General features: G+C 40.9%; 4 protein-coding genes across 11 annotated transcripts; 1 reads left to right on the top strand and 3 right to left on the bottom strand.

The window, feature by feature from the left end:
- Positions 1–1,993: 1,993 nt before the first annotated feature.
- On the bottom strand, positions 1,994–3,967 carry LOC126369063 (THAP domain-containing protein 2-like). The gene is made up of 3 exons (XM_050013356.1): positions 3,845–3,967; positions 3,493–3,673; positions 1,994–3,372 (listed from the first exon to the last, which is right to left on the bottom strand). Exons 1-3 carry the CDS (start codon positions 3,919–3,921, stop codon positions 2,803–2,805), a joined length of 828 nt encoding a protein of 275 aa, XP_049869313.1. The 5' UTR covers positions 3,922–3,967; the 3' UTR covers positions 1,994–2,802.
- A 4,822-nt stretch (positions 3,968–8,789) lies between these two features.
- On the bottom strand, positions 8,790–13,423 carry LOC126369058 (N-sulphoglucosamine sulphohydrolase). 5 transcript variants are annotated; one of them, XM_050013348.1, is made up of 11 exons: positions 12,586–12,977; positions 11,903–12,062; positions 11,427–11,525; positions 11,214–11,343; positions 10,822–10,958; positions 10,560–10,716; positions 10,247–10,485; positions 9,809–10,126; positions 9,541–9,713; positions 9,315–9,444; positions 8,791–9,181 (listed from the first exon to the last, which is right to left on the bottom strand). In XM_050013348.1, exons 5-11 carry the CDS (start codon positions 10,913–10,915, stop codon positions 9,039–9,041), a joined length of 1,254 nt encoding a protein of 417 aa, XP_049869305.1. In that variant the 5' UTR covers positions 10,916–10,958; positions 11,214–11,343; positions 11,427–11,525; positions 11,903–12,062; positions 12,586–12,977; the 3' UTR covers positions 8,791–9,038. The 5 variants fall into 5 exon arrangements, with proteins under 5 accessions (XP_049869302.1, XP_049869305.1, XP_049869306.1 ...); XM_050013349.1 differs by lacking the exons at positions 11,427–11,525; positions 12,586–12,977 and adding an exon at positions 13,290–13,405; XM_050013347.1 differs by lacking the exon at positions 11,427–11,525.
- Positions 13,424–13,534: 111 nt separating this feature from the next.
- On the top strand, positions 13,535–14,461 carry LOC126369062 (phosphomannomutase). Its single transcript, XM_050013355.1, has one exon. It carries the CDS (start codon positions 13,549–13,551, stop codon positions 14,296–14,298), a length of 750 nt encoding a protein of 249 aa, XP_049869312.1. The 5' UTR covers positions 13,535–13,548; the 3' UTR covers positions 14,299–14,461.
- Positions 14,462–14,568: 107 nt separating this feature from the next.
- Positions 14,569–16,213, bottom strand: LOC126369061 (enoyl-CoA hydratase domain-containing protein 2, mitochondrial). 4 transcript variants are annotated; one of them, XM_050013351.1, is made up of 3 exons: positions 16,104–16,213; positions 15,212–15,547; positions 14,569–15,015 (listed from the first exon to the last, which is right to left on the bottom strand). In XM_050013351.1, exons 1-3 carry the CDS (start codon positions 16,105–16,107, stop codon positions 14,750–14,752), a joined length of 606 nt encoding a protein of 201 aa, XP_049869308.1. In that variant the 5' UTR covers positions 16,108–16,213; the 3' UTR covers positions 14,569–14,749. The 4 variants fall into 4 exon arrangements, with proteins under 4 accessions (XP_049869308.1, XP_049869309.1, XP_049869310.1 ...); XM_050013352.1 differs by lacking the exon at positions 16,104–16,213 and adding an exon at positions 15,639–15,777 and having other exon boundaries at positions 14,570–15,015; positions 15,212–15,563; XM_050013353.1 differs by lacking the exon at positions 16,104–16,213 and adding an exon at positions 15,639–15,775 and having other exon boundaries at positions 14,570–15,015; positions 15,212–15,560.
- Positions 16,214–16,416: the final 203 nt, after the last annotated feature.

Genomic DNA, 16,416 nt, shown 5'->3' with positions numbered 1-16,416 from the left:
GTGTTGTACGAAGGGTGGCTGTAAGTGACTCTACAATTAGAAGAAGGTTGAAGGATCGTGGACTGGTACCGCATAAGCCAGTAAATGGGCCGAAATTAACTGCAGACCATCGAAGAGCGCGCCTTAACTTTGCACGTGAGCACCTAAATTGGTCATACCTACAGTGGAGCAAAGTTCTCTTTTCTGATGAGTGTAAAATTATGCTGTATGGTAACGACGACGGAAGGAACAAGGTCTACAGAAGAGACGGAGAACGCTATGCACAATGCTGCATTGAAAAAAAGGTCAGCTATGGTGGCGGTTCGTGGACGGTTTGGGGAGGAATCAGCGCCGACGGTAAGACAGAGCTTGCTTTCGTGTCTGGGCCACGTCTGCCTGCACTAAACTGTCATCGGTACGTCGAAGAGTGTCTCGAGCCTCATGTGATGCCCTATGCACATTTTATTGGCAACGGCTTCATATTCATGCACGACAATGCTAGGGCTCACACCGCGGGCGTCGTACGAGATTATCTTAACGAAGTCGATATCTCTATTATGGAATGGCCAGCAAGAAGCCCGGACATGAATCCCATTGAACATCTGTGGGATGAATTAAAGAGACGAATTCGAGCAAGAGATCCTGCCCCAGAAACACTTAGCCAGCTGCAAGATGCAATCCAAGAGGAATGGGACAATATACCACAGCATGTGATCGTGATTCTCATCCGATCGATGAAGAACCGTATGGAAGCAGTAATTAGAGCTCGGGGAGGGAATACAAGTTATTAAATAAACGTTTTTTAGCTTTTTTTTCATTTACGTGTGTTGTTTTATCCATTTCCTTTATACTCCATACGGAATAAAAATGACTCATTTAACAAAATACGAAACCTATGAAAAATTCATTTAAATTTAGAACATTAACATTAAGATTTGATAAGCTCATATTACTCACTATTAAACGACATTTAACATTTATTCCTAAATGTACACATTTTTCTGATAATCCTGACAAAACGTAAACTTGCAAGGTGTTTCGATTTTTTTGATGAGAAGTGTATTTAGTTAGTTACTATTTAGAATAAGTTTTTATTTATTTAACTATCGATTAGAAATATATTTCGTAGTGCATTTTATAAACAAAAATATTTAAATATATTTTTTTTAGTTTCGTTTTTGTAGTGTGCAATCGGGTTAATGTTTTTTTTAATGTATCTCCATCATATCTGTTAATAATAATTATAATTTACTAAATTGAACACCTTAAATGAGTCTTGACTTGACTATAGATGGGCAATTAAAGGCCAAGTATACTTGTAATCTACTTGGTCCTTGTGGGCATGATGTTGGTGGGCAATAATAGTAAAGTACAATTTCACTACTTTTTTTCATTCGGGGCAAGAGTAAACGTGCCCATAATGCCAAGTGATTCGAGTGTCGATATTGTTGTTCTTGGCCGCATAGCGAGGATTGCGTGTTACTAGTAGCATCGTGTGCAAGTTCGTATTGAAACAAAGACCAAGTATAAGAACTAATTATTTTTTGATCCTTGTATTGAAATCTATAGCCGGTGACGCAAAGGAAACCGGTTAGTAATTTGAGTTTAAGAAAGGAAACTGCAATATCCCCGTGTGAGATGGCGCTTTGTGTCACCGCCAGTGATGGGACGTTCCCGGGAATGTTCCCAAAGTGGGAATGTTCCCGTTGTAAAAACTCTTTAATAGTAAGGACACTGGCTGCTTTTTCAAATTGTTAAGTATTTTTAGAACTGTGATCTTATTTGCTTAAAGGTTAGTTAATAAAGCTTTTTTACATAAGTTTTGTGCCTTTTGCTGCTGGGAACGTTTCCAAAGTGGGAACATTTTTGGGAACGGCACATCACTGGTCACCGCCCATACATTTCAATACAAGCTCGCACACCACGCCACTAGTAAGTAACTCGCCAATCGCGTTACCAGTAGCGAGGACTCTTTACGCGGTTTTCGATTGCTAGGAAACTGGAACCTAGGAACCTGTCAGTATTGTATTGCCATTTAAAAAAAAAGAAGTTGCTAGATTTGAAAAACAAATACTATATTTTTTATCACTCCCGTCTCAATACGGTATTAAATTCGTCTAGGAGGTAGAAAAGCATCTGTACGTCTATTATGATGAAAGTATAATAAGACATTTGTCGTTACTCTAATCACTTGACATAATGATTATATTTGCCATGACTGAAAAAAAAAATACCGTAACCGCGTAACTTGAGTTTCCTTGTTTGCGAGCTCCCGTTTTGGTTCCAATGTTACCATGATACTGAAATATCCTAATAATAGTTTTAGGACGCTGCTAAACAACTAAACGTAAAAAAAACACGAATATTTTTAAAATTACGAAAGCGTTTATTTTGCTGTTTTTTCTTTACAAAGCGTTTTTTTTAGCGTTTGTTTTTATAGTTTTGTACGTTTTGTTTTAAATTATCGCAAATAATACTCATAATATTATAGGTCTACGGGACGCAATCGTGCTCAATTACAATATGTTTGGGCCGTGTTACAATCATGGTTGTGAAACATCTTTTAAAAATGATTATGTCTATTAATCACATTTTAGATATTTACATGCCTGCATGACAAGGCAAGAAATGCTGCTGTAAGCCATGTTCTGGTTCTGGCAAAAGGGAAAATGTCGTTTTTTGGTTCCTAAACGACAAAAAAGTCCTAATTACAGACATACAACAGAATACACTTAGTTTTGGTCTATTGCTTTTCATTCACTACCTTTAATGAAAGAAATTATGTGAAACCGTACGTCAGGATTGGTAATTAGATCCACAATTTCATGACTGATCGTCTTCGTCATGCTCTGCTGTAGCCTCCGGAACCAGTTTGTTATCTTCAGTACGACGCGTGTGCACACTACGGAGTAATCCCGTTAAAACTGCATTTTCAGACATCAGTTTCTGTGTATCCACTACGTTAATAAGATGTTTTTCCAATAACTCTTTCAATAGATCTTTTAATAATGTATTTCTCTTTTTCAGACGTCGCACTTTTTGTTGTAGTGTTTTTAATTTACGCCTTGTAGACATTTTTAACGGTAGCCTTGTCGGCTCTTTTTCAGACTTGTCTTTAATGTCATTTTCATTTTCTTCGGAAGTAACGTTTTCAACATTTTCTGACGATGGATCCAGTGGCTCTACTTTTATATATATTTTCGGAAAATCGTATTCAATACAAGTGCCCGGTACTGGACAAGTATTGGTGGGAAGGTCAGCTGCAGGTTTAGTTTCCGAGTCAAAATCGCACGTAGTTTCACTTTTAGGGCTGGATAATGTTTTATCGGCGAGATGGTGACATTGATCACTTGTATCAATGTCAATAGGGATATTAGTAGAAACGAATAAATTCTGGAAGTAATTAATATATGTTTATTTACTATAGAAGATAATCATATTATACTATATTTATTTTTTATAAAGTTAAATACAAAACAAAGGACTCGGCACGGTGACGCGAGTTGCACTTACCTTTGTTGGAACTGCTTTACGACCTACTCGACGGAGGCCAGATTTTGTATTATATAAATATCTTTCTTCAAAGTGTGCAGAGCAAACCACACAATGCATCGATGGACTCCAATTCTCATCATCTCTAGTTTTCCTTATAATAGTAACCCATTTCTTCCTCAGAATTGGTTCACGCGGAAATCTAAAAAAAGACAGTTTTTCTAAAAACCTGTTTACTCCTAATTTTAGACTGCTGAAAATGGCAACACAGTAGTAGACGATATAGTCAAAGGATATAGTCATACTGCCTGTAAATGATTTTCCAGATTATTTTGTAAATTGTGAGGGATTTAAAGACATTTCTGATACTTACTTATGAAAAGAAAACCCATGTCTAGTTTCTGGTTTATCAGACGCGTTTTTGCAACTTTTAACTATACACGAAGGCATACTGTTATTATTAAAAGAGCCTACGGTGCGGCGTCCGCTCACTGACGCTAGCTGTCACTAATGACGTAAAATCGTATTCCTTTCTTTATGGTGGCTTCATCACCCTTTGATGCACACATACATGCAAGTAACGGTAATATAAATACGAGCCGCTTTCATATGTTTTCTTCTTATAGCGCATTTAGCACTGTTGTTGAACTTCATCTATTTCACAAAATAAACATAGAAACGTTATTATTATTATTTGTGTATTGAGAGGGGTCGAACTAGTGCAGCCCGAATGGCCACTGTGACCCAGTTAGATATATTCTGACCAAACCCCTCTGGACCAATCCATTCAATTAGATTGAGCGTAAGAGCGTCTTTTTGGGAGGAAGCTCCATGACCTCCTGGGGATCCATTATGTAGCCCCCGAGTGCTCGGCTTCTATTGGGTATGAGAGCCCGAGAGATCACAGCTGCACAGCAGGTGTAATGACGCCTCATCGTCCTTTAAACAGAAGCTGCATAAAGAGGACTCGGTCAGCTCCATTCTATGTAGGTGCTTGTTGGGTCTCTAATGCCCCGTGAGGGCCCTTATTAAGATTCTTATCCGCCCCCTAGTAAGAGTAAGGATGGAAACGTCAGCAACAAACTTGTACGACAATAGTACGAAACCTTGATGTAGGTTTTATACATAGTTTCAAAAACTCGAGCGTAAGGCTTTATAGAGAGCTATAATGTAGGACCCCATTTCCATGATTATTACTTATATGAATAGCATGATTGACTTCGTTTGCTGGGCCCTGTTTTATAAAGCTGACAATCCGACAAGTCGACATATGTCAAAAAGTGACAATCCTAAATTTTTTCTGTTTAATAAAACTGACAGGCGACAAATTTGTCACGGTGGAAAATTTACAAATATGTCGAATTGTCGCGACAATTCGACATATTTCTGTTTAATAAAACTTTTTGGGCGACAGGTGACAGGTGACAATTTGTCGTGAAAAACTTGTCAAATCAGCTTTATTAAACATAAAATTGTCACGACATATTGACATATTTGTAGAATTGTCCGACAATTCTGACAGGAGAGTTACCCTCTGTCGCGAAACTATATTTTGAATTTTAAAGGAGTAAGAAAGTGTTTATAAAACACGCATTACAAAAAATGGTACTATCATCGAGCAGTGAAAGTCAATTGGGCACTAAACTTCCCAAACAGTATGTTTCTATTTTCATAGATAATCCCCAAAATACTTAGTTTCTTGTGCATTTCCATCACACGCGATCAATACAAACAATCGAAGTTGCACTAGTGATTGATTCTTTCTTTTACTTTGTTAATATTTTTTCTATTCTACCCTCATTTAGCTTCATAAAACATTATTATTTACAAATATGTCAAAATTCGTCATAATTGTCACGACAATCCCACAATTGTGGTGACGTAATAATTTGACTGTGGTTTTTTGACATATGTCGAGTTTTATTAAACGCTTTTTTAAATGACAAATATGTCACGTTTTCACGGTCGATTTTTGACATAATTGTTACCTTTATAAAACAGCCTAAGCGCGACAATTCTACAATTTTGTCATTTTTTGACAGATATGTCGAATTGTCAGCTTTATAAAACAGGGCCCTGGTAGGTATTGTAGTCGGTCCTGAGTTCCTCGTGTAATTTTCTAATTTGAAGGATGATTTGATTGATGAGCACAGAGTGAGAGAGTGATTTACTAGACATACGTGCTCTGTCTTCGCTCCATATTTTGTTACTTATACAAACAGCCTATATACGTCCCACTGCTGGACACAGGCCTCCCCTGTAACAACCGGAAGGGGTGTTGTACATCTCCACCACGCTGCTCCACTGCGGATTGTTGGAGGTGTTTGGGCTTGTAGCCCTGGACCAACGGCCTAACGTGCCTTCCGAAGCACGGAATCATCTTACATTTTCGGACAAAACCAAACAATTCACAAAGTGATTTCAACATCGTCCCTATCGGGAATCGAATTAGGACCTTTCAGATCGTGAGTCCAACGGTCTAACCGGTCTAACCACTACACCACCGACGCTGTCGTTTGTTATTTACCTGCGGCTTGTATTGAACTGAAATGTAAATCCAATAAAGAAGTCTTTATTGTCTAATGTTCTGAGAAAGAAGTAAGTAGTTGGTAAATCAGGTACTTTTTAGTAAAGGACAAAACACATTTTTTTTTATGGAATTTGTATGAAAAAGCACACTGTGACGTCTCGTAGTAAAACGTGATAAAATGTCGAAGTTATTATTACGTTTTTAGGGTTCCGTAGTCAAATGGAAAAAACGGAACCCTTATGGATTCGTCATATCTGGGCGTCCGTCTGTCCGTCCGCTTTTTTACGCCACTTTTTCACAGCCACTTTGTTTAGAAACTCGTTACAACTTGGTAAGTAGATGTATTCTGTGAACCGCATTAATATTTCTACACAAAAATAGAAAAAATAACAATAAATTTTGAGGGTTGCCCGTACTTAGAACTGAAACTCAAAAAAATTATTTTTCATCAAACTTTTTACGTGGGGGTAGGTATTTATGGATAGATTATAATAGGTTAGGATATTGAGGCTTCTAATATCATTTTTTTCTAAACTGAATAGTTTGCGCGAGAGATTCTTCCAAAGTGGTAAAATGTGTGTGTGGGTGTGTGTCCCTATAACTTCTAAAATAAGGGAATTAAAAAACTAAAAAAATGTGATTTTACCATGCAAACTTCCACCGAAAATTGGTTTGTACGAGATTTATTACCTAGTTATTTTTAATAAGTACGTCATAAATCGTAAACCGCATTTTACCTTTCATTCAATCAACTTAAATCTTTATCTACAGGGTATAAAAAATGAGCGATAATATTGCACGACGTGGTTCTGGCCATGAAATTGAACAACTTTTTTGAAGGAGCATGCATGGGTCAAAATATTAAAAATATTAAAAAAATGTTGGTCTCCCATACAAAATGCGCGATCAGCTGATACAGTTTGTATGGGGAGATGAATTGTATACATCAGCTTGTTTAGCTATCAGAAGCCTATATGGGCTCGTATATCGTTATTTATTTATTTATCGTTAGATCTAAATTCCATCATTTAGGTACTTAATTATGTTTACTTATCAATAACTTATTATTAGCCCATTCGATTCCTGCTGGACACAGGCCTTCCCCATGTCCTTCCACAATACCCGATCCTGTGCGAGATCCATCCAGTCAATAACTTAACTTAAAAAAAATACACAATATTAAAACATCGATCAAAGTTACAACGAACTACAAGAACTATTATATTATGTTACTTGCTGCTACGGAACCCTTTATGGGCGAGTCCGACTCACATTTGGCCGCTTTTTCTTGACTAAAATTCATAAATAAATTAAATAGAAAAAAGGAAGTGTTTTTCTTTAGTTTTAGACCTGTCTTTATTTAGTAATCAGAATTTCATAATTTATCTTGAACCTGGTGCACGATCCAGTTAAAAGGTGTCATCAAAGTATAAATCCGTGATTGCCTCATCATAGGTGACTGCGACGCGACCCAACCAATTACCGTTGAAGAGACAATATGAGAGTAGCACGCCCGGTAGGATGCCAAAATCCACGTCATACGTACATCACTAATATAAGAGTCACGCTCTCGTCGGCGTAGCATTCTCCATGTTACTTTTTAGGGTAAAATATGGCACGAGGTACGTAGTATTATTCCTTATTAAAACACCACGGTGTCCACGGTGTTAAAAGCATTAGTACTAAAATCTAGCAATGTGAACACGTTACCGTTGCTTTTCGGACTGGATTAATTCGTTTAATTTAGACTTATAATATCCCTGGACTTTATAATATAATAAGACAATCGCTGTGGTTTTGGATATAGAGTGTGTTCTAGTTCGAATTTAACGTGAGCAAAGTCGCGGGAAAAAGCTAGTCATAATATAAGTCTTAAAGGGTTAAAATGAAAGTCATTATTTTTTAAATTCTATTCGTTATTCTTATGCTTACGTAAATAGGTAGATAATAATAATAATATCTTTATTTTGTACCATTAAAGCCTTAAATATATGACAATATTTGTTTACATTTATAAATATGTAGTTACAGGCTGTGACATAATTGCTATGAGTCGGCTGTTATCCCTAAAAGTTTTAAAACTGAGCTAAGGATACCAGCTACCATCCAAAAGTTGTATGCAAAAGCCAAAAGTGAGGGTGCTGACAATGAATATTGTTATAATATTTAAAATTTGAATGATATCAAGTTATCAATAAAAAGAGAAAATAATAATTAATAGTTAAGGTAAAATGCAACTTGCTATGTACGTGTGTGTGTGTGTGTGTATGTGTGTGTGTTGTGTGAGGTGTATCTACTTGTATATTATTATGTTTACTAAAGGTATCAACCAACAGGTTTAAGTAAATTCTCCGTGTCATCGTATGATAAATAATTATTAAGTTTTTATAAAACGCGATTTAACCATCCTATGTAACAAATAAATAATTATCAATGAATGACCCCCATAAGAAGGAGGGAGACATTTTTATTTATTGATTATTTTATAGTAAAAGCTATGAAATGTTTAGGAATACTTATAAGTGGAACGGAAGATAGAAAAATGTCAACGGTGAAAATGTTGCTTTGATTACAGGCATCTGCTTCGTCGCGGCGGCCTACAGCGGCCTACTGCAGCCTGCAGCGGCCTACTGCGGCCTGCAGCGGCCTACTGCAGCCTGCAGCGGCCTACTGCGGCCTACAGCGGCCTGCAGCGGCCTACAGCGGCCTGCAGCGGCCTACTGCGGCCTACAGCGGCCTGCAGCGGCCTACAGCGGCCTGCAGCGGCCTACTGCGGCCTACTGCGGCCTACTGCGGCCTACAGCGGCCTACAGCGGCCTGCAGCGGCCTACTGCGGCCTACAGCGGCCTGCAGCGGCCTACTGCAGCCTGCAGCGGCCTACAGCGGCCTGCAGCGGCCTACTGCGGCCTACAGCGGCCTGCAGCGGCCTACTGCGGCCTACAGCGGCCTACAGCGGCCTGCAGCGGCCTACTGCAGCCTGCAGCGGCCTACTGCAGCCTGCAGCGGCCTACTGCAGCCTGCAGCGGCCTACTGCGGCCTACAGCGGCCGCGGCAGCGCCATGCACGCGCCCCGCTCCAGCACGGCGTGGGGCGCGCACAGCCACGGGTCCCGCGAGGCGCGCTGCCACGCCTGCAGCCGCGACACCAGCGCCGCTTCCACCGACGACACCTCCTCCGACCCTGCCCATAAACAATCCTAAGATATCCACATCTGACAGACAACTTAAAATACCCTTATTTCAGCTTATTTCTTATAAAATGTTCTCAGAATCTGAAAGCGGCCGATGATTGATTAAATATTTTTGTATAGTACCGTGTAGGTTGTTGAGTTCCATAGGGTCGGCGTACAGGTCGTACAACTCCCACTGCGGTCGGTAGAAGTACTGCTTCAACGTTTTGTACCACGGTAGCGGCTGCTTGCTGCGCGTGCGGTTCAAGATGTCCTGTAAACACATCCCGCATTGCAGCGTTGGTTATATGCGCGACAACTGTGTGCCAATCCGATCTACTTACTACTATAATTAAGCCTTCTCAGTCACCTGGAATGTCGGCGACACATAAAGATCTTGGTCGATGGGGAAGGGCATGCCGTAGTTGAGATTGTGAATCAGCTTGTATTGGCGCGTGCGCACGGCGCGCATGGGGTAGTACATCGTGATCTCGTGGTGCGTTTGCGACGCGAACACCGCGTCCTCGTCCGTCGGTGGCGGCTCTGTGCATACATTTATTTTACTATAGTTACTTACTACTTACTAAAAAAACAACAAAGTTACAAGCTGGAGGCGGTGTAAAAGACGCAACACGAACCTTTCTCTAAAATGGGCAGCAAGCTCTTGGGTCTGTCAACGTCCCAAATATCATTGGAGTCGAGGTGGTCGGGCAGCGGCACGTGGAGCCAGTCGAGCACGGTGGGCGCCAGGTCCAGCAGGCTGACGAGCGCGGCGGAGGCCTGCCCGCGGCGGGCGCCGGGCTGCGGCGAGGCCAGCAGCAGCGGCTCGCGCAGCCCCGCCTCGTACAGGTTGGTGCGGCCGCCGGGGAACGCCACGCCGTTGTCCGACGTGTACGCCACCAGCGTGTCCGCCTCGTGCCCCGCCGCCGCCAGCTCCGCCAGCACCAGCCCCACGCCTGCAACCATGCAAGTACCTCGTCAACTAAATACAGTGGTCTTCAGCTTCTGCCGGATCTTTAGACGTGGTTGCTCTTGCGCAATAGTTTCTCGTATGTTAAAGTAAAAATTGTAAGCACCCTGGTCGAGGCGAGACATGGTAGTGTACATGGCGGCGACGTCGCGACGCGCGGCCTCCGTGTCCTGGATGTGGTAGGGCAGCTGCACCTCGTCCCACTGGTAGTACCAGGGCGTCCAGTCGGGGATGCGGCCTGTGCCTGGCTCGCCGGAGCCGAAGCGCTCGCAGAACGGCCCGTACTGCGGCTCGCTGTGCCCGCAGCGGTGAGGGTCGTGGAACGCCACGTACAGGAAGAACGGCCTGCCGCATAATAAAAGAAATAAAAAAATATCTTCTTCTCAAAAAGAGAAACTAAAAGCACGAGGGAGTCTTACTTGTTAAGTTGATTAGCCTCTTGGAGGAACTGGCGTACGAGCAGCTTGATGTGCGTGATGTTACGACCCACCTGGTCGATATGGTTATTCTCTTCAGTCTGCTCGAAGTCGAAGCGGTACACCTCGCTCGGGCCCACGTGCTTCTTGCCTATTATACCTGCAACAACGTGCTATCATACATTACAGCCTGTCATACTACTCTATGTGACGTGTTGTGTAGTGGTGTGATGACTAATGACCACCAGAAAATAAGTGAACTCACCGGTGTGTATGTTGTGCGCGCGCAGCAGATTAGGCAGGCTGGTGACGTTGTCGAAGGAGCTGAAGTGGTGCACCCCGTGGTGCAGGCCGTACATGCCGTTCTGGTGGCTCGGTGAGCCCGTCAGCAGCGCCGCGCGGCTGTGGAACGCACACGCAACGAGGCTGATGTTATCTATTTTATAGGTATGCTTAGAATCAACAATTCATTTACAAACCAACCACTCGACTAGAGGAGGCTTTTTCCAACCGTTATTTCGGTACCGGGGTTATATAATATACCCGAATCTCAGTTACTTACCTATTTATCTTACCTAAATATTACTGTATATTTTGTGGTACGATAATTCATGACACGTAGGTATGATGCGAGGAGTGTCGCCTGTCAGTAGGTACCTGGGCGAACAGCTGCTGACAGAGGTGAAGGCGTCGTTGAACAGCAAGCTGCGGCGCGCCAGCGCGTCAATGTTCGGCGTTTGACATATCTTGTTCAGGTACGCGCCCAGCTCGAACCCGCCATCATCCGCTACCATATAACAGTTTTGCATGTAAATACTCTTCTAAACTATCTGTATAAAAACAAATCTACGATAACTGCTAAGTAGGTACATTAGCCTCTCTCCCTCCACTCTCCCAATGTGGTCTTCAGGTGCGGGAACAACCATTGGCGGTGAGCCTCTTAGTCCCCTTGTGTTGGTGTTCCCGTAACTGAAAAAAATGTCGAGAAACCGCGTAATTTGCGTTTCCTCTTATGCCAGCTCCAGTTTCCATTCAGTTACTGTATGGTTACTGTGCCTGATACTCCAGTGTCCCTGTGTAAGATCGCGTTAAGGCCCCAGGAAATCTCCCAGGATCCTCGTGTGAGACCGCGCTAACCGGTTTCCTTTGCGTCGTCACCCTCATACACAAAGACCAAGTATTAAATACTTGGTCCTTACCCAAACATTTCAATACGAGTTCGCATACTACGCTACCTTTTCCTAAATCACACAGCAGCGTTTAGATGAAGAATGAAGAAGCAATCTGCGAATAGCCTTGAAACCATAAATAATTAAAGAAAACATACCTGAATCTCTATGGTTTACCTTAAGTTTCTTTACAACTTCTTTTGGTCTTTTGAGTTCGTAGTTTGAGTTACTTTTCTTACTACTGTCGCCAGAGGGAGAGGGTACCAGTTTCAATGCGAGCGATTGGTCAAAGAATGGTACGCTCATCTGTGACGTACTTCATCTTGACTTCATCTACCTAATAGCAGTAATAGCATTTCTGAATTTTGCCGGTAACAGAATGTCAAAAAGTTTTCTCGTAAAACAGGCATAATTAAAGTTTCTTTTCATAGATTTTTCATGTTAAAAAACGTAAAAGTAAGTGATAGTGTCACGTAAAAGTGGTTACGAGTGTAACATGAATCAACCAACGGATAATCCAGATCCGGAGAATTATGGCGATGCACAAACCAGGCGGGTTGTTCCGCTGCTCCGGAGCAAAGACTCGGGTGGGAGAGCGGAATAGGACCTCGCGCGATACCGATAGCGGTTCTTCATCTTCGGAAGATAAAAAAAGTATCGTATCGCCGCCGCCTAATCCTCGAACTTTGATTAATCATGTACCTGAGTTGTTTATCTGAGTACCTATGTGTCACAGATACCACAATATTTACACTCTATAAACACTACATACAAATACCATACTGAATAGACTGAACCATGGGACTGGACGACAAATCTTCGTCGGTTATAATTTTGTATATGGTGAGATCGTGGTTTACCTTGCCTTGGTATTCCCACGGTATCAGCATATGACCCTACAAATAACGATTACAGTTCAGTAAGAATAAGGTCGATTTTTCTAAACTTCGTCGGCAATAATTTTGTCTATGGTGTGATCGTTACCGGTTACCGTGATATTCCGTCAATCAAAATACGATAGGTAACAAAATACAAATAATGTGCAAACGAAATGGGTAAGGCTAAGCGCGCATTATTGGCGCATTACGATAAAAATTCGTTGCGAAAAATTATCGCAAATCTGTCAACCACAGAAATACACTACAATCCGCGCACTGCGAAAATAAATCGTTTGCGATTTAAAATTGCAGATGCGAATTCGTTTGTGTATTTTTTGTACCCTATGAACCAATATTATTGTAGTTTGCGATTTTATTTCGCACTAAAAAACTCGCAACGATTTTTTATCGTAATGCGCGCATAGCCTTAAATTTGGGTAAAAGGCAAAAGCAAAAAAAAAAAAAGTTGAGTAAATGACATTTTGAATAAATTAGTGCGAATTTTATATTAATTATTGTTTTGCAAAGAGAGCAAAGCTGTTCTATCTATACATGTTAAAATTAAAACATAGTCATCTAAAAATATGCTGTATAAATGAATGTTCTTTACAATACTAATATCTACATGGCATTTTTGTTGCAAATAATAATCAGACACAGTCCGTAAAAGTTATGCCTGTACTTACCTAGTAAGATAAGAACGTTACGTGTTTTGTCAGATAGAACAGTTTCAGTGATTAATAAACACATAAGCAGAGCGTAAACAATACCCGGCACACTCGCCATGTTCGCTGACTGATAAGAAATTTTGACGTGTGAAGTGAAGTGTTGGCACTTTGTAGCCGGCGGGCAGCGGCGCTGACCTAGTTATCGACCGGCCCCTCTTGCCTCCAAGATTCAAATTACAAGCCTCCATAGGTAAAATATCATCAACAGCAGTGAAAAATGGCGGGCCGCAAGGTTTTGTATTTATTTGATGTCGACGGCACGTTGACGAAACCTCGACAAGTTATTACGCAGGAATTTAAGTGCTTTTTATTGCAAAAGGTAAAACCCTTAGTGGCGATCGGGTTGGTCAGTGGCTCGGATTATACCAAGATTGCTGAGCAGATGGCTGGAGAGGATGTGGCAGCCAAGTTTGATTATGTTTTTTGTGAAAATGGTCTGATGCAGTATAGGGATGGGCGGCTGCTGAGCTCCGAAAGCATTCTCAATCACATGGGAGAGAGTTCATTGCAAAAAGTAATAAACTTTGCTCTAGGGTATATGTCCAAGTTGGATCTGCCTGCTAAGAGAGGGAACTTTGTTGAGTTTCGCTCCAGCATGATCAACCTGTGCCCGGTGGGGCGATCCTGCAACCAGGCGGAGAGGGACCAGTTTGTACAGTTTGACTTAGTTCACAAAGTCAGGGAAAAATTTGTTGAAGCACTACAACAAGAGTTTGCTAACTGTAACTTGACTTTTGCTTTAGGAGGACAAATCAGTGTGGATGTATTTCCTACTGGCTGGGATAAAACTTATTGCTTGAACCACGTTGCATCTGACAATTATGATGAAATTCATTTCTTTGGTGATAAAACATCCCCTGGTGGAAATGACTATGAAATCTACACAGACCACAGAACTATGGGACATACTGTTACATCCCCAGAAGACACACAGCAACAGTTGATGAAGTGCCTTAACATTGTATAGTTTACACTAGTGCTTTATTTTGTATTGTATAGTTTTTATAATAATTTATTGCATAAATTGTAAAAAAGACTAATAGATATATACCTATATAATTCTATTTGTACTTTTTCACAATAGAAGATATCTACTTACCTATTTTAAAATAAACTTGGATGTAAATACATTTGGCCTATTTGTTGTTAAGATTGATATTCTTTATACTATCATATTCTCCATAATCATATAATATAGCTCTATACCTAAAGGGATGACTAAATATACTTTTATTTTTTTAACAATATATTTATATGCCAACATTATAAAATATCAAACAAAGTAAAAATCTTCAATATGAGTATCAAAGTATAGCAATTATATCTCTTGAACCGGAATAGTATGTAACAAAAAAAAAGTATTAATAATAATAAAATATGAACATTTGAATGATGATCCAATTGCTTAGGTTCATAGTTCAGCAACCTTCATACACAGGTTTCCTTTTTTCAATGAATGAGAGCATCCCCTCAGTGCGGTCCCGGGTGGGGATATTGCGTTCGTAGTACAGCTGCTCGACCTCATAGCCCTCCTTGATGCTTAGCTGCACACCCTCATTGATGGCCTGCTTGGCGCACCGCAGTGCCACTGGTGCGTTACAAGTAATCTCTCTTGCCAAGCTGAGTGCCTTTCCAAAAGCAGCATTATTCGAGGTATTCTGTGGCACCACATGATTTACTACTCCTGAAAACAAAATGTCCAATATTGTTTGAAAAACAGCATATAAATACCTCCTGTATTGTTTGGTACACAATTTACATAAATTTAAATAATTACATAATTTATCATATTAATGGTGCTTATTGAACTGTTATAAGTTATAACTTAGCTGAAAAGTTTTTTATCTATCATACAAAAAATAATGAAACTTGTTACCAACCTAGTTGCTTAGCTTCCTCTCCAGTGATAATTCTGGATGTAAAAATAAGCTCCTTGGCAATGTTGAGGTGCACGAGTCTGGGCAGGCGTTGCGTGCCGCCGGCGCCGGGCAGCAGGCCGCGGCTGGTCTCGACGAGGCCGAGGCGCGCGTCCGCCGCCGCCACGCGCAGGTCGCACGCCAGCGCCAACTCCAACCCGCCGCCCACCGCCACACCGTCCAGGGCCGCAATCGTTGGCATCGGCAGGTCCTCCACTTCGGTGAGCGTCTCTCTCAACCCGCGGACGAAACTTGCCACTTCCTCGTCGGACATTTTCAACCGCTCTTTTAGATTTGCCCCTGCAATATTTACCTACTATGAATTAAAATAATACTAAAATAATGGTAAAAAATAAATAATAAAATTTTGCGATTTCATCATTAAACTCACCAGCACAAAAGATACCAGGTACAAGGCTGTGCAGTATAACCACAGATATCTTGGTGTCTTCTCTTAGTATTTGATGGACTTCTTTCATTGCCTTGATCAGATCGAAACCGAGAGCATTTCTGTCCTTGGCTTTGTTGAGACCATAAAGAGCTATACCACAGTCTGCGCCCGTCAGCTTTTCAAACACCACAGGGTTATCAGAGTTAACATTTCCAGACTGCGCTTGCGTCGTTAATAATCGCAAAGTTTGAGAGTTTAAAATAAATCTAAAACTAAATAACCTTGGCGCCAACATGGTTATGTCACACTAGTCGCGTAATTAAAACTTAAAAGTGGTCCTTATATGGCCTTAATGTTATTCATCAAACGAAGTAGGTATCTATTCTCTTATCAGTTTATCACCAATAAATACCAAAAAAATAGAGGTAGGTATCATAGGCGCTTATTACACTTACTAATACTAACCCATTCGGCCCGGTTCACAGGCTCTGCAGATCGTCGGGAGCACAGACCAAGTAGAGATGGTCGTGAGGCAATCGGGCCGCCCGGGTAGATTGGCAAGTGTAATAGGGGCTTTTTAAGTGTGAAAGCAACCTAAAAACGTTTCGTTCTATTTTCGTAATCATGATGAAGTAAGAAAGACATGAGTCTTAACACAATAAAAAATAAGAGCAATACATGTTTTAAAGTTAAGTATTGGTTAAGTATTATTATAGTTATATGATACAAAATATATTTTGAATTTATTACAATTTAAATTTTGGTTGTTATTTTACTT

Source organism: Pectinophora gossypiella, chromosome 8 (genome assembly GCF_024362695.1).
Source record: "Pectinophora gossypiella chromosome 8, ilPecGoss1.1, whole genome shotgun sequence".
Taxonomy (NCBI): domain Eukaryota; kingdom Metazoa; phylum Arthropoda; class Insecta; order Lepidoptera; family Gelechiidae; genus Pectinophora; species Pectinophora gossypiella.
This window is presented reverse-complemented; position numbering and strand designations above follow the sequence as displayed.